Source organism: Oncorhynchus clarkii, chromosome 12, assembly GCF_045791955.1.
Source record: "Oncorhynchus clarkii lewisi isolate Uvic-CL-2024 chromosome 12, UVic_Ocla_1.0, whole genome shotgun sequence".
Lineage (NCBI taxonomy): Eukaryota > Metazoa > Chordata > Actinopteri > Salmoniformes > Salmonidae > Oncorhynchus > Oncorhynchus clarkii.
In genome coordinates this window covers 15250472-15268536 of record NC_092158.1, presented here as the reverse complement: position 1 = coordinate 15268536, position 18065 = coordinate 15250472, and the positions used below count along the sequence as shown (strand labels likewise).

Below are 18065 nucleotides of genomic sequence, written 5' to 3'. Positions count from 1 at the left end.
GCAGAACAAATTTACCCTCTGCAAACTTGATCTACTAGTTTAGACTATAGTTGAATTCTCTGAGCTGTGTGAGGATCGAGTCAGCCAGTGTGCATAACAGATCTTACCATCTGCAAACTTGTTCTCCAGCTCGGTGTTGCCGATGGCCTTGGCTGCCTGACACATCTGACGCAGCAGTTCTTCCAGGCGACGCATACAGCGGATGATACTACCTACAGACAGGGATCAATATGCAAACAGACAACTCAGCGCAGGGAGACAGAATGATACTCCCTTTAGACCGACAGAACAGGGGGGGTTAAACTAAAGACCGACAAAACAGGGGGGGTTATACTAAAGACCGACATGACGGGAAGGGGGGGGGGGTTATACTATAAGACCGACAGAACAGGGGGGGATTACACCTAAAACCGACAGAACAGGGGGGATTATCCTAAAGACCGACAGAACAGGGGGGGATTATACTAAAGACCGACAGAACAGGGGGGATTATACTAAAGACCGACAGAACAGGGGGGGGGGGGGGGGGATTATCCTAAAGACCGACAGAACAGGGGGGGTTTATCCTAAAGACCGACAGAACAGGGGGGGGTTTTGACTAAAGTCTGACAGAACAGGGGGGGGTTTTTACTAAAGTCCGACAGAACAGGGGGGATTATACTAAAGACCGACAGAACAGGGGGATTATACCAAGACCGACAGAACGGGGGGATTATACCAAGACCGACAGAACGGGGGGATTATACTAAAGACCGACAGAACAGGGGGGGGTTATACTAAAGACCGACAGATAGGGGGGGGGGGGGGGGGGGGGGGGTTATACTAAAGACCGACAGAACAGGGGGGATTATACTAAATATACTAAAGACCGACAGATAGGGGGGGGTTATACTAAAGGCCGACAGAACGGGGGGGTGTTATACTAAAGACCGACAGATGGGGGGGGGGGTTATACTAAAGACCGACAGATAGGGGGGGGTTATACTAAAGACCGACAGATAGGGGGGGGGGGGGGGGGTTATACTAAAGACCGACAGATAGGGGGTTTTATACTAAAGACCGACAGAACGGGGGGGGGGGGGGGGTGTTATACTAAAGACCGACAGAACAGGGGGGGGTTATACTAAAGACCGACAGATAGGGGGGGGGGGGGGGGTTATACTAAAGACCGACAGATAGGGGGTTTTATACTAAAGACCGACAGAACAGGGGGGTTATACTAAAGACCGACAGAACAGGGGGGGTTATACTAAAGACCGACAGAACGGGGGGGGGGGGGGGTTATACTAAAGACTGACAGAATGGGGGGGTATATAGGTAAGCATTAAGGGGTTAACTGAACCACTCCGCGGTACCACGAGCACCAACCACACCAAGGATCCCCCAGTCAGTGACCACACCCTCACTCACCGAGAGAGAAGAGCAATACTCCCTCTTACTCACTTCAACTCCTCCTTAGTAAAATACAACCACAGTTTCCAGTCAAGGTTAGCATGGAAGCCAGAGACAATCTCAGAAAGATCTAATAAATGAACATGGATCTCGTAATTAAAAAGGGAGCTACATATTTTACTGCTCATGTCAGGGTGATGTCCAGAGCGTTCTCACAGTGACTTTGAGAGAATGAGAGCATTAGGGGGGGGATCGGTTTCAGCCATTTCTCATTTTAAATCCTCTACTCTCATGGTGCCTTATAAAGGGATACTTCGGGATTTTGGCAATAAAGCCCTTGATCTATTTCCCCAGACCCCAACGAACTCATGGATACCATTTTGTCTCTGCGTCCAGTATGAAGGAAGTTAAAGGTAGTTTTGCGAGCCAATGCTAACTAGTGTTAGCGCAATGACTGGAAGTCTATGGTATCTACTAGCATGCTAGACGTTACCAAAGACTTCCAGACATTACACTAATGCTAGTTCGCAACTTCCTTCAAACTGCACATAGAGACATACAAATGGGTATCCCTTTAAAGCTACAATCTGGGATTCGTTTTTCAGCTTAATTTATTTTGGATTACAGATTGGGTATAGGGAAATGCAGGCCTAATCCCGCTCAAATTCATAGACAGTGCCACTCTTGATGTAAGGACAGTCCATTGCACGCACATGATAGTTGTAAACATTTTGAAGCTATACATTTCAGCCCATTGAAGTTCATCCAGAGAGGCCTTCAAATCTGTCCTCCTTTGAAGAGTCTCTCCCACTCCAAGCCCCCAACTATGTGCCTCTTTCAGATAAAAACAATTCCTGACAATATATAATGGACCAAAGCCAAGTCAGAATGCAGAGAAAACCATGTGTTTCAACCGAGTTCCTCACCAGGTCTTTTGGCTCACCTTCAATGACCTACTACATGAAAGATGCCAAACCAAATAGTTTTATTAACTGCTAGTTGTAGACATTGGAAACAGAAAGACAACAATTGAAAGCGCTCAGACATCCATTTCATTGACATTGGGGGCAGGCATTAAGCAAGTTACCTTGCACTGACTAAGTTTGATAAGATCACCTGCTAAATGACTAACATGCATGTATAATTTACCTTCAAAGATGTCTGACGTCCTGCATAAGAACATTTGGAAAGAGCTAACCATTTCGTAGTTCTGTACAGGTATTAGGGCGACAGGTGTTGGTGGGGTTGTTACCTTCGAAGACGTCGGTCATCTTGCAGATCTGAGCGAAGGTGGAGCCGTTAGCCCAGGTGTAGACCACATCCATCAGGTGAGGCCTGAACTTGTCCAGGTAGGTCTCCTCATCCACCTCCAGTTTAGCCTCTGCAGACACCTTAGCAATGCGCTTGGCACACTCCTGACAACCACAACAGACAGTTCAAGAAAACAGACATTGGATAATAAATAACATGCTCGAGCTCAGAATAATTATTGAAGTTGTTTGGGTGCTGAATCCTTGTAAATAGAAAATTAAATGGACAGGAAAGATATCATTAACTTAAACTTTATTTGTAGTTTCCTGTTCATCTCAAGCAGCCATTCAAATGAAGGCAAACACTCAGGCAGGGAGACCCAAATCTTTCACCAAACATCTAGATTGTAGACTGTGGACCTAGCTGGATTTGCAGAATGTGCCAAATCTCAGCAGACAGAAACAGCAGTAAGTCAATAGAATAGGTAAACTGGTTGGCTGCCAAGTCTCACATAGATTACAGTCTAGTTAAACATCAATGCTTTGGTTTAACATGAACTAAGTATAAGAAACCACACACCTGAGAAGCAGACTAAACCAGGTCTGAGGGGTGTGTCATAAAGCATCATCACCACGTATCCAGTTTGCTACCATGCCCATTGCAATGCTATATTTTCATTATTTTATTTATTTAACCTTTATTTAACTAGGCAGGTCAGTTAAGAACAAATTCTTATTTACAATGACAGCCTAGGAACAGTGGGTTAACTGCCTTGTTCAGGGGCAGAACGACAGATTTTGACCTTGTCAGCTCGGGGATTCGATCTAGCAACCTCTCGGTTACTGGCACCACTAAGTTATTTAATAATATTTATAAAAGCCAGCTGCTAAACTCATTGGCTGTGCCCCAAATACACTACTTTTGACCAGGGACACACAGTGATCTTGCTTTGTAACCTAGGCTAACCCCCTGGACAGCTCCTATTCCGCAGCGTCATGTGGAATGTTTACCTGCATCTGTCTCAGTGGTCCAGCCAGCTGCTCTGTCAGCTTGGGCATCTCATTCGCCTGAGGGAAGGAGGAGAACACAAACATGACGTTAGTCTAAAACTTTGGACACGCCGCGACCACCTGCTGTGTGTCGCAGAGCAGAGGCTGTTTTCGCCAATTCAACATGAAGAATAGTTGGAAAATCAACAGAAAATGTCAGCCGATGTTGTGGTCCGGGGCACTCGGCAGGATAACTGATCGGTCTCTGCTCCAGTGTCAATAAAACATTACTGCCGTCTGTCGGTTATTGATTTAAGAAACATGCAGAGTGACCCACTTCAGTAATGGGACGAAGCCCTCAGACTGCAGAGCATCTCGTTTTACTGTGACGGCTAAATGTATCTTCTCTAAAGGATACGGTTGACCTTAACAGATCTCAAACTATGAAAGGTCACAATATTTTGTCCTTAGCTTCAAATTGGTATGTCGTTTGTAATGATAGGACAATAGACGCCAGCGGGGCACCCAGACACTGGACGACAGTGGCATGTGAATGTCACAGAGACTATCTGCTGACAGACAAGAGGGACAAGAGACGGAGACTTGCAAGCAGTAGATATGACATATAGAAGACTATAAAAGACTAAATTGCAATGTAGTCTCGTACTACACCGGCTCTGACGCTCGTCGGATGTGGCAGGGCTTGCAAACCATTACAGACTACAAAGGGAAGCACAGCCGAGAGCTGCCCAGTGACACGAGCCTACCGGACGAGCTAAACTACTTCTATGCTCGCTTCGAGGCAAATAACACTGAAACATGCATGAGAGCACCAGCTGTTCCCGGAAGACTGTGTGATCACACTCTCCGCAACCGATGTAAGACCTTTAAACAGGTCAACATTCACAAGGCCACAGGGCCAGACGGATTACCAGGACGTGTACTACGAGCATGCGCTGACCAACTGGCAAGTGTCTTCACTGACATTTTCAACCTCTCCCTGTCCGAGTCTGTAATACCAAGATGTTTTAAGCAAACCACCATAGTGTCTGTGCCCAAGAACACTAAGGTAACCTGCCTAAATGACCACCGACCCATAGCACTCACATCTGTAGCCATGAAGGGCTTTGAAAGGCTGGTCATGGCTCACATCAACACCATTATTCCAGAAACCCTAGACCCACTCCAACTGGATCCTGGACTTCCTGACGGGCTGCCCCCAGGTGGGGGCCAGGCACGGCCAGGCACGACTCCAACACCAACATCAAGTTTGCCGATGACACAACAGTGGTAGGCCTGATCACCGACAAGACAGCCTATGGTGGTCAGAGACCTGGCCGTGTGGTGCCAGGACAACAACCTCTCCATCAACGTGATCAAGACAAAAGAGATGGACGACAGGAAAAAAGAGGACAGAGCACGCCCCCTTTCTCATCGACGGAGCTGTAGTGGAGCAGGTTGAGAGCTTCAAGTTCCTTGGTGTTGTTGGATTCTGGGTGAAACTTTGAACATTGTTATACTCAGAAGTATAGGAGCATTAGATACAAAAGAGACATGAGGGGTGCCATAATGAAGCTTGGGAGGGGCTGAGTGCAGGGAACACGATCGCATCTGTCAGTACTGAGAAACCGGTGAAGGCTCATATCACTTAGCGTGCCAGAGACCTACTAAGGTCTACTTTTAACAGATTGACCGACCGCTGCCTGGAGTGAGTGGAATTTGTTATTGGGGAGGTCTGAAATTGAGCTAGATAAGACAAAATGTTTTCAAACAATTGACACAGGAAATCCTTGAGAAGAGGAAGCCCCAAGAGGATGTACTGGAGATGGAATCGTAAACTCAAGAGATAAGGGCACGAGGTTACTGCAAGGTAATAGGTTAGTGTGCTTTTGTTGATGTATGTATGTGTGTATGTATGTGTGTATGTGTGCATGTGTGTATGTATGTATGTGTGTATGTGTGTATGTATGCATGTATGTATGCATGTATGCATGTATGTAAGTAAGTAAGTATGTAAGTAAGAGGTGGTGTGATGGCATGGGGAAAGGAGGATTATTTATCTGGCCAAAAGTGTTTTATCTGATTGCGTAGGAAATGGTGTGCATCAGAGTGTGTTCCCAGTGTGTGTGTGTCTTACATTCTCCTGGAAGACGAAGACACTGAGCAGAGCAGTAACCTGTTCTGCAGTCAGATCGTTGAACAGACCGTTGAACACCATCTCAGTCAGCAGCAGCTCATCAGCACTAGATCAAACAGAACACAGCTCTAAGATCAGTCACATTGTCAATACATTTGTTGTTATTTTTTTTTACACAATATACACCGAACAAAATTTAAATGCAACATGTAAAGTGTTGGTCCCATGTTTCATGAGCTGAAATAAAAGATCCCAGAAAAGTTTCATACGCACTTATTTCTCAATTTTGGGGCACAATTTTGTTCACATCCCTGTTATTGAGCATTTCTCATTGCCAAGATAATCCATTCACTTGAAGTGTGGCATTTCAAGAAGATTATTAAACAGCACGATCAATTCACAGGTGCACCTTGTACTGGGGACAATAAAATACCACTCAAAAATGTGCAGATTTGTCACACAAAACAATGCCACAGATGTCCCAAGTTGAGGGAGCCTGCAATTGGCATGCTAACTACAGGAATGTATCAATTCCTCAATGAATCATCCAGAAGGTAAGGTTAATACAGGTGCATCAAAGCAGGGACCGAGACAGAAACTGTTTTTCAATCTCAAGGCCATCAGACTGTTAAACAGCCATCACTAACATACTGACTCAATCTCTAGCCACTTTAATAATTGGATGTAATAAATGTATCACTAGTCACTTTAAACAATGCCACTTTATATAAAGCTTACATACTCTACATTACTCATCTCATATGTATATACTGTACTCTATACCATCTACTGCATCTTGCCTATGCCGTTCGTTCATCGCTCATCCATATATTTATATGTACATATTCTTATTCATTCCTTTACACTTGTGTGTGTATAAGGTAGTTGTGAAATTGTTAGATTACTTGTTAAATATTACTGCACGGTAGGAACTAGAAGCACAAGCATGTCTCTGCACTCGCATTAACATCTGCTAACCATGTGTATGTGACCAATACAATTTTATTAGATTTTTAGAAGTACAGGCTACTTGGTCTGCGTGCAAATGTAGGCATATAAATGTGCACATTTGGGGATCTGATAGCATTTCTGATTGGTTTAATGCACCACCACTTATGAGCTGTGGAGCTTCTCGTTCTGCCCCTGAACAGGCAGTTAAACCCACTGTTCCTAGGCCATCATTGAAAATAAGAATTTGTTCTTAACTGACTTGCCTAGTTAAATAAAGGTTAAAAATAAATAAATTAAAAATAAATCCTCACCTTGAACAGCAAGCAAACAAAGTGTGCTTTTACATCCATTGAGAATTACAATACTTCCTCAATTAATTTGAATAATCTTTCCAGCTCTATCCCTTTATATAACCACTCAGCATGAAAATGAAAAATATTAAAATCCAGTTGAACTGTCATAAAGTAGGCCTACCTGATTACTTCTTATCCCTTGCGCAAATAGCCTACAGCTGTGTCTGTTCTGAGCTCACAGGAGGTGGAAACTGAGGGCCCAGAATATTTTACACAATGTTCCAAGGAGCTTCAGGCCAGACCCAAGTTAATAGTTGATACAATGTTTCAAGCTGTTGCAAACAGGGCATGCATAGCCAATGTGATTTAAAGGATTTTAAAAGATTATTTTAATTTGTATACATTTTTAGCCTCTTTCTCCCAATTTTAATTACAATCTTGTCCCATTGCTGCAACTCCCCAACGGGCTCGGGAGAGGAAGGTTGAGTCATGCGTCCTATGAAACATGTCCCACCAAACTGCACTCCTTAACACTCGTCCGCTTAAACCGGAAGCCAACTGCACCAATGTGTCTGAGGACACACAGTTCAACTGACGACCGAAGTCAGCCTGCAGGCACCTGGCCCACCACAAGAAGTCGCTAGAACGCGATGAGCCAAGTAAAGCCCCCGCCGGCCAAACCCTCCCCTAACCCAGACGACGCTGGGACAATTGTGCGCCACCCTATGGGACTCCCTGTCACGGGCCGGTTGTGACACAGCCTGGGATCGATCCCGGATCTGTAGTGACGCCTCAAGCACGGCTTTGCCTTAAGACTGCTGCACCACTCGGGAGGCCCAGGATATTTATTTTTATCAGGTTGTTTTCTACCTGCAGGCTGCAATGTTTTCATTTGTTGGCTTTATAGGTTATTTTTACATAGATGGCAATTGTTACTTTATAGGTTTGTCTAATTGTCATTTTGATAGAATTTTGATTAACCACATGATAATGAGTCAGATACGAAGACATAAATTAAATTGTTGCACCTAAATGTGCATATGAAAACCAGAATTTGAACGCAGATCGGAAGAAATGGTAAGATAAATTGGCATTCCACATTAGAAAATTTGCCGACTCCTTGTGTAGCCTATTACTGGCAACTTCAGGAGCGTAATGGCGGAATCTGCGAAAGCCAGTAGGAGCGGGAGAATGGTCGGGACAGGTGAAGGTTTTTTTTTCTGGTTATCTTGATCTCTGGCTCCCTCTTGAGTAATTTGTGTCTTAATTAATCAAACAGTGAGCTTTAAGCATCAGACAAGTTCAATGCATATATAGTTGTTTTTATCAAAACAAATAGGGTGTTACATACAAATACACGTTTTACAAATAAATGTTTTAATTTTGACCAATCGATTGGTCGACAGAGCAGACGACTTTCGGGCAACTAAGAATTTCTTCTTCTTCTTCTTTTTTCGGGGACAGCCCTAATGCCCTGTAATGTGAAATCTAAAGATCAGGGACTAATGAATTAATTTAAATTGACTGATTTACTTGAATGAACTCAGTAAAATCTTTGAAATTGTTGCATTTATATTTTTGTTCAATGTATATAACTGTTCTAAGTTGAACAACTCTGTTCGCAGCAGCTCATCAGCACTGGCTCATACACAGCAATAACACAGGTATCAGATCTGTCACAGTATTGTTACAGAGAGATTCAATAGCAAGGTAATATACACACTGTTCTAGGATCAATCATAGTATTATTACAGAGAGGGGTTTAATACAGCCTTAAACAGAATTATAACATAACTGGGCTCGGTACATCTGCTATTGTCTGGTTTTAGATTAGAACTACCTAAGATCGACATGTATCCATGTGGATGGGATTAAATCTGACTGGTGTAGGTTGTATTCTATGTCCTGTGCTTTTCATCATTACCAAAATACAAATTCTGGGGTAAAGTGTTACTGCTGCAGATGTTATTTCCCTTACCTGCTGATCTCACAGGCCACTCTGCCCTTCATCTCGATGACATCAGAGGAAGTAGCGAACCCCAGACGTCTCAGGACACGCTTCCTGCACTTCAGCTCGTCCATCTGCAGGACGGTCCTAGCCTTTTTCAGCTCCCGCTTGGCCCCTTTAATGTCCCCTGCAATCTGACAGACAGAGAGACACGGGATAACATAACTGCTTAAAACTTTACCCTCTAGTAAGGATAAAGAAAATAGTCTCTGTGGATCAAAAAGGGGCTTAGGCATTGCAGTGGGAATTGGAATTGGAGCAGCAGAATTTAAAACATTTTAAAGACCCTAATTTTTGTGTGTAGAATTTCAGCATTTTTACACCAATTTCCTGCAATTCTCCATGGAGTCAAGACGCATTTTATCAGCTTTAAACTTCATTTCCTACAATTCTACACATGTTGCCATGGAGCGGAGAGAAAATGTTGCCGTTTTAAAGCAAATTTCTCAGGATTCTACATATTCTGCCATGAGGTGAGAGAAACTGTTGCCGTTTTCAAGATAATTCCCTGGATTTTGCCACGGCTTGTGCCGTTTTTCTGCTCAAACTTAAAAGCAATACTGGTAATTCATATTTTCAATTACCCTGACGGTCTAGCTTTGATTTTGGTGATTGTTAGCGCACAAAGATTATATCATTATAAAAAATAACACATGTTCAAAAGTTTGGGCTCACTTAAAATGTCCTTGTTTTTGAAAGAAAAGCTAATATTTTGTCCATTAAAATCACATCAAATTGATCAGAAATACAGTGTAAACGTTGTTAATGTAAATGACTATTGTAGCTAAAAGTGGAAGATTTTTAAGGCTAATTGATCAATAGAAAACCTTTTTGCAATTATGTTAGCACAGTTGAAAACTGTTGTTCTGATTAAATAAGCAATAAAACTGGCCTTCAGACTAGTTGGGTATCTGGAGCATCAGCATTTGTGGATTTGATTACAGTCTCAAAATGGCCAGAAGCAAAGTACTTTCTTCTGAGAAATTAACGCTATTCCTTGCGAGAAACACCAGTCTCAATGTCAGTGAAGAGGCGACTCCGGGATGCTGGCCTTCTAGGCAGAGTTGCAAAGAAAGGAAGATTGGGGGAAAAAAGTGTTATGGACAGACAAATGTAAGTTTGAGGTGTTTGGATCACAATGAAGAAGAGAGATGCAGAAAAGTGCTTGATGCCATCTGTCAAGCATGGTGGAAACAATGTAATGTCTGGGGGTGCTTTGGTGGTAGTAAAGGGGGAGATTTGTACAGGCTAAAAGGGATCTTGAATTTCGGTGTTCCTCAAGGTTCCGTTTTAGGACCACTATTGTTTTCACTATATATTTTACCTCTTGGGGATGTCATTCGAAAACATAATGTTAACTTTCACTGCTATGCGGATGACACACAGCTGTACATTTCAATGAAACATGGTGAAGCCCCAAAATTGCCCTCGCTAGAAGGCAGTGGATGGCTGCAAACTTTCTACTTTTAAACTCAGACAAAACAGAGATGCTTGTTCTAGGTCCCAAGAAACAAAGAGATCTTCTGTTGAATCGGACAATTAATCTTAATGGTTGTACAGTCGTCTCAAATAAAACTGTGAAGGACCTCGGCGTTACTCTGGACCCCGATCTCTCTTTTGAAGAACATATCAAGACCATTTCAAGGGCAGTTTTTTTCCATCTACGTAACATTGCAAAAATCAGAAACGTTCTGTCCAAAAATGCAGAAAAATGTATCCATGCTTTTGTCACTTCTAGGTTAGACTACTGCAATGCTCTACTTTCCGGCTACCCGGATAAAGCACTAAATAAACTTCAGTTAGTGCTAAATACGGCTGCTAGAATCCTGACTAGAACCAAAAAAAAATGTATCATATTACTCCAGTGCTAGCCTCCCTACACTGGCTTCCTGTCAAGGCAAGGGCTGATTTCAAGGTTTTACTGCTAACCTACAAAGCATTACATGGGCTTGCTCCTACCCATCTCTCTGATTTGGTCCTGTCGTACATACCTACACGTATGCTACGGTCACAAGACGCAGGCCTCCTAATTGTACCTAGAATTTCTAAGCAAACAGCTGGAGGCAGGGCTTTCTCCTATAGAGCTCCATTTTTATGGAACGGTCTGCCTACCCATGTAAGAGACGCAAACTCGGTCTCAACCTTTAAGTCTTTACTGAAGACTCATCTCTTCAGTGGGTCATATGATTGAGTGTAGTCTGGCCCAGGAGTGGGAAGGTGAACGGAAAGGCTCTGGAGCAACGAACCGCCCTTGCGGTCTCTGCCTGGCCGGTTCCCCTCTTTCCACTGGGATTCTCTGCCTCATACCGTCCCTAGGAGGGGTGCGTCCCTTGAGTGGGTTGAGTCACTGATGTGATCTTCCTGTCTGGGTTGGCTCCCCCCTCTTGGGTTGTGCCGTGGCGGAGATCTTTGTGGGCTATACTCGGCCTTGTCTCAGGATGGTAAGTTGGTGGTTGAAGATATCACTTTAGTGGTGTGGGGGCTGTGCTTTGGCAAAGTGGGTCGGGTTATATCCTTCCTGTTTGGCCCTGTCCGGGGGTGTCCTCGGATGGGGCCACAGTGTCTCCTAACCCCTCCTGTCTCAGCCTCCAGTATTTATGCTGCAGTAGTTTGTGTCGGGGGGCTAGGGTCAGTTTGTTATATCTGGAGTACTTCTCCTGTCCTATTCGGTGTCCTGTGTGAATTTAAGTGTGCTCTCTCTAATTCTCTCTTTCTCTCTTTCTTTCTCTCGGAGGACCTGAGCCCTAGGAGCATGCCTCAGGACTACCTGACATGATGACTCCTTGCTGTCCCCAGTCCACCTGGCCGTGCTGCTGCTCCAGTTTCAACTGGTCTGCCGTATTATTATTTAACCCTGCTGGTCATTTATGAACATTTGAACATCTTGGCCATGTTCTGTTATAATCTCCACCCGGCACAGCCAGAAGAGGACTGGCCACCCCACATAGCCTGGTTCCTCTCTAGGTTTCTTCCTAGGTTTTGGCCTTGCTAGGGAGTTTTTCCTAGCCACCGTGCTTCTACACCTGCATTGCTTGCTGTTTGGGGTTTTAGGCTGGGTTTCTGTACAGCACTTTGGAGATATGAGCAGATGTACGAAGGGCTATATAAATTGATTTGATGGAAGGCTATCACTATTTTGCTACGCCATGCCTTGTGGACGGCGCTTAATTGGAGCCAATGTCCTCCTACAACAGGACAATGATCCAAAGCACAGTTTCAAACTATGTAAGAACTATTTAGGGAAGAAGCATTCAGCTGGTATTCTGACAAATGGAGTGACCAGCACAGTCACCCTATTGAGCTGTTGTGGGAGCAGCTTGACCGTATGGTACGTAAGAAGTGCCCATCAAGCCAACCCAAGTTGTGGGAGGTGCTTCAGGAAGCATGGGGTGAAATCTCATCAGATTACATCAACAAATTGACAACTAGAATGCCAAAGGTCTGCAAGGCTGTAAATGCTGCAAATGGAGGATTCTTTGACGAAAGCCAAATTTGAAGGACACAATTATTATTTCAATAAAAATAATCATTATTTATAACCTTGTCAACGTCTTGACTATATTTCCTATTCATCATTTTGCAACTCATTTCAAGTATGTTTTCATGGAAAACAAGGACATTTCTAAGCGTATCACCATTTTCTTTCCTACATACTTTATATCTGGTTTTAGTTTTACATTCTAAAAATGTATTTTAAATTCGTATATATATAAAAAAAACAAATAGATTAGACTTAGGTATCCAAAATATATGCTTAGGCGGCCCGGCCCACCCAAGTGCTTCTATGGCAGAAAAATCCCTGCTCTCAGTGCAAACAATCCTTTAAATGTACTATTTTAAATCATATAAATCAAATGTTTTAATTGTAATGTAAATAGTCCAGAGGCCATTTTATTAATTGTTCAGCAGTCTTGTGGCTTGGGGGTAGGAGCAAGATATAGTTAACAGTTAACGTCCCGTTAGTAGGATAGTCAAGTACAGAGCTAATCCAGTTTATTCTCCAGCGATTGTACGTTGGCCAATAGATCGGACGGTAGAGGCGGGTTACCCACTTGCCACCAAAGTCTCACAAGACACCCCCATCTCCCCCTCTGTATCAGTCTTTTCTTCATGCGAATGACGGGGATTTGGGCCTGGTTTCGGAGAAACAGTATTTTTTCGAGTCGGACTCATTAAAGAGATAATCTTCATCCAGTTCGAGGTGAGTAATCACTGTTCTGATATCCAGAAGCTCTTTCAGGCATATTTTTTTAAAAATAAACTTTATATAACAACAACTAGGCAAGTCAGTTAAGAACAAATTCTTACTTACAATGACGGCCAAACCCGGACGACGCTGGGCCAAATGTGCACCGCCCTATGGGACTCCCAATCACGGTTGGATGTGATGCAGGCTGGATTCGAACCAGGTACTGCAGTGACGCCTCTTTCACTGAGATGCTGTGCTGCGCCACTCCGGAGCCCAGAGTGGAGACGGTAGCAGCAACATTATGTACAAAATAAGTTACAAACAATGCGAAAAAAGACTGTCTGTAAGGAGCATGTAATAAAGCACAGTTGGTTAGGAGCCCGTAAAACAGTAGCACAAAGCTGCCTTGCATGACTGAAGCTGCAAACTGAGGAATGAAATCCAATCAGATCTCAGCCCAGTCGGAACTAACACAGCTGAAACCAAGTGTTGGTTAACAGTCTCGGTCTGTCTTACAGGCCAGTTTGTTCCTCTCCGCCACACACCTTGTGTAACTGTCCCTGCTTAAGACCATTATCCAATTACAGGCTCACCCAACACCACTAGAACATGTTGCGGGGAGAGTTTGACAACATGGGATAGACAACAGCGGCGCTAGGCTACCTCCAGGTCCTGTGTTAGGCTACCTCCAGCTCTAGACAATCCACTAAGTCAGAGGATATTTATTTTACACATTAACTGATATTGTAAAGCTGATTAGCAGATACTTAGGCATAACCCTACGAACTTATACTGAACTATGTCTTGAATTCAAGCCTAAGTCAATTACTAACAAATGCACTTTCTAGTGAAAGTGTCTGCCTGCCGGTCTGTATGCATGTGTGTCCTGCTGTGGCAGGATTTGGACAAGATGTTATGCATGCCGATCCTTTGTGCAGTGGCATAGTCCCAGAAGCCAAGCAGAGGGTCGGAGATTTTATTTTTCACGAGCCAGTGTTTATTTTGTTTTGATTTCACCAGGTAGGCCAGTTGAGAACAAGTTCTCATTTACAACTGCGACATGGCCCAGATAAAGCAAAGTATTGCGACAAAAACAACAGTCAATAACACAATAGAAAAATCAATGTACAGGTTATATCCTGCCTGTTTGGCCCTGGGATAAACAAACGTATAGTCAATAACACAATAGAAAAATCATGGTACAGGTTATATCCTGCCTGTTTGGCCCTGTCCGGGGGTATCGTCGGACATGGCCAGTGTCTTCCGACCCCTCCTGTCTCAGCCTCCAGTATTTATGCTGCAGTTGTTTGTGTCTCGGGGTACTAGGTCCGTCTGTTGTATCTGGAGAATTTCTCCAGTCTTATCCGGTGTCCTGTGCGAATTGAAGTATGCCCTCTCTAAATTCTCTCTTTCTCTCAGAGGACCTGAGCCCTAGGACCATGCCTCAGAACTAACTGGCCTGATGACTCCTTGCTGTCTGTCCCCAGTCCACCTGGCTGTGCTGATGCTCCAGTTTCAACTGTTCTGCCTGCGGCTATGGAACCCTGACCTGTTCACCGGACATGCTACCTGTCCCAGACCTGCTGTTTTCAACTCTCTAGACCCAGCAGGAGCGGTCGAGATACTCTCAATGATCGGCTATGAAAAGCCAACTGACAATTACTCCTGAGGTTCTGACCTGTTGCACCCTCGACAACCACTGTGATTACTATTATTTGACCCTGCTGGTCATCTATGAACATTTGAACATCTTGGCCATGTACTGTTATAATCTCCACCTGGCACAGCCAGAAGAGGACTGGCCACCTCCCATAGCCTGGTTCCCTCTAGGTTTCTTCCTAGGTTCTGGCCTTTCTAGGGAGTTTTTCCTAGCCACCGTGCTTCTACACCAGCATTGCTTGCCGTTTGGGGTTTTAGGCTGGGTTTCTGTACAGCACTGAGATATCAGCTGATGTAAGAAGGGCTTTATAAATACATTTTATTTTATTTTGTGCAAATGTAGTAAGATTAGGGAGCTAAGGCAATAAATAGGCCATAGAGGCGAAATAATTACAATTTAGCATTAACACTGGAGTGATAGATGTGCAGATGATGTGCAAAATAAAAGGTGTTGCTATGGGGACCAGTGAGCTGAGATATGGTGGGGCTTTACCTAGCAAAGACTTATAGATGACCTGGAGCCAGTGGGTTTGGCGACGAATATGTAGTGAGGGCCAGCCAACGAGAACGTACAGGTTGCAGTGGAAGTAGTATAAGGGGATTTGGTGACAAAACGGATGGCACTGTGATAGACTCCATCCAATTTGCTGAGTAGAGTGTTGGATGCTATTTTGTAAATGACATCGCCAAAGTCAAGGATCGGTAGAATAGTCCTTTTCACAAGGGTATGATTGAGTGAAGGAGGCTTTGTTGCGAAATAGGAAGCCGATTCTAGATTTAATTTTGGATTAGAGATGCTTAATGCGAGTCCGGAAGGAGAGTTTACAGTCTAACCAGACACCTAGGTATTTGTAGTTGTCCACATATTCTAAGTCAGAACCGTCCAGAGTAGTGATGATTGTCGGGCGGGTGGGTGAGAGCAGCAATCGGTTGAAGAGCATGCATTTAGTTTTACTAGCATTTAAAAGCAGTTGGAGACCACAGAAGGAATGTTATATGGCATTGAAGCTCGTTTGGAGGTTTGTTAACAGTGTCCAAAGAAGGGCCAGATGAATACAGAATGCTGTCGTCTGCGTAGAGGTGGATCAGAGAATCACCATCAGCAAGCTCTACATCATTGATGTATACAGAGAAGAGAGTCGGCCCGAGAATTGAACCCTGTGGCACCCCCATAGAGACTGCCAGAGGTCTGGACAACAGGCCCTCCGATTTGACACACTGAACTCTGAGAAGTAGTTGGTGAACCAGGCAAGGCAGTCATTTGAGAAACGAAGGCTATTGAGTCTGCCAATAAGAATGCAGTGATTGACAGAGTCGAAAGCCTTGGCCAGGTTGATGAAGACAGCTGCACTGTACTGTCTTTTATGGATGGCAGTTATGATATTGTTTAGGACCTTGAGCGTGGCTGAGGTGCACCCATGACCAGCTCAGAAACCAGATTGCATAGTGGAGAATGTACGGTGGGATTCTAAATGGTCGGTGATCTGTTTGTTAACTTGGCTTTCAAATATTTTAGATAAGGCAGGGCAGGATAGATATAGGTCTGTAGCAGTTTGGGTCTAGAGTGTCTCCCCCTTTGAAGAGGGGGATGACCACGGCAGCTTTCCAATTCCAGCTATTGTAGCCCAAGAATTAGCTGGTAGACCCCTTCGGCTAGCCGGGAGATGGGCCTTGCTCGAGGCTAGCTCAAGGCTAACTGGTGCTTGCTTCGGGACAGAGGCATTAGCCAGCAGTAGCCACTCGGTTGCAGCTAACTGCGATGATCCGGTGTAATGGTCCAGAGCTTGCGGCAGGAACGTGGTAGAGAAAAAGCAGTCCGATATGCTCTGGGTTGATATCGCGCTGTGCAGACTGGCAGGTATTGACCGAGCTGAAGCTAGCTGGTGTCCGAGTTAACAGTGAAGACCGCTAGCAGTGGCTAACTAACTACTAGCTGGTAACTAGTTAGCTTCTGATGGGGGTTCCGGTTCTAAAGTATAAAAATAGCAGATCCGTACCACATTGGGTGAGGCGGGTTGCAGGAAAGTATATTCAGTCCGTAGATGGAAAGTGAGATTAGTATACGAAAACAAACAAGGAAAACGACTATTTACACTTGGATTATTATGGGTGTAATTCTCAAGTCTTGCCAAATCAAAACACAGTGTGTTTGTAATCTGGTTTATAGGGCTTTGTCCCTCCCCATGCACAGATATGTAATATATCTCACACACATCGATTGCGCAGAGGTCACAAAGGTCATGACCAAGGCCAGTTGTAGGAGCAGGGCCCGTTTCACACTACAGAGCTAACTTTAACCAAGCCGAGCTGTACTGTACTGGCCTGGCTACACATTCACCATATGTGCTGGAATTGAACTGGGAAAAGGACAGTGCGGAATGGAAAATATAATACCCAGGCCAGCAAAGTCGGACTACAGCTGGGACTTAACACTAATGCTTTCACAGGCACCTGGCCGCAAAAGTATATTCATTTTTCTCCTTATTTCTTTGAAATCTCCTCCTCCGCATTTCAAAGCTAGCCAATTAGAAAGACAAAGATTTGGTACACAACCTTCACCACAGTGTTCTCCACTCAATATAATATACGTTTATAGATGTTGTTTATTTGGTGTATAGCAAAAAAAAGGTTCAATATAATAAGTAAACTTGAGTTTACTGACTTCAAAGAGGCCACATTCAAGTCCTCCATCCCCCACTTAGTCTGACTGCTGCTCTGTGGCTCACCATCTAGAGGTGTGAATACCCAGCCAGCCTACAAGTAGATGGTAAGTGCTTTACTGCTGAAAGGGACTTGGGACCAGCAGCACAATCTTGTGTAGAGGGTGTGTTGTAAGTCCAGTCATTGTAAATAATGTGTCATTTTTTTTACTTTGTGTTTGTGTTGTGTACACTTATGACATTTGATCAGTGTTGGCTGCTAACTTGGCCCTTATCTTCACATGTGTTTGGAGACATTGGATCAGCATTCTTGTTGGGTCTCCTGTTAGTACATTTTCATTATGTATGACATTCCTGGGAGTGCGTAAACTTGTATTTTTTATTAGCATAGCATTTTTGTATGTTTTCTGTAGTTATGTTCTTGAAAATGTATCAATTTACCAATTCATACACTTTGGTACATTAGGGCAAATAGTGACAGACACCTGGGTGACTTCATTCTAAATGTTATGTGGATTGTTCATTCTTCAAGTATT

At 43.9% G+C, this 18065-nt stretch overlaps 1 protein-coding gene across 3 annotated transcripts in view; it reads right to left on the bottom strand.

Annotated features, from left to right (window-relative positions):
• The window catches only part of LOC139422755 (exosome RNA helicase MTR4), a 53451-nt gene that overhangs the window by 830 nt on the left and 34556 nt on the right, over positions 1 to 18065 (bottom strand). For all 3 annotated transcript variants that reach the window (XM_071174080.1, XM_071174078.1, XM_071174079.1), the window contains exons 21-25: positions 8992 to 9155; positions 5770 to 5875; positions 3654 to 3710; positions 2645 to 2807; positions 108 to 212 (exon numbers count right to left, since the gene is read on the bottom strand). In XM_071174080.1, coding sequence (XP_071030181.1) covers positions 108 to 212; positions 2645 to 2807; positions 3654 to 3710; positions 5770 to 5875; positions 8992 to 9155 — 595 coding nt within the window. The remainder of the gene's footprint in view (positions 1 to 107; positions 213 to 2644; positions 2808 to 3653; positions 3711 to 5769; positions 5876 to 8991; positions 9156 to 18065) is intronic.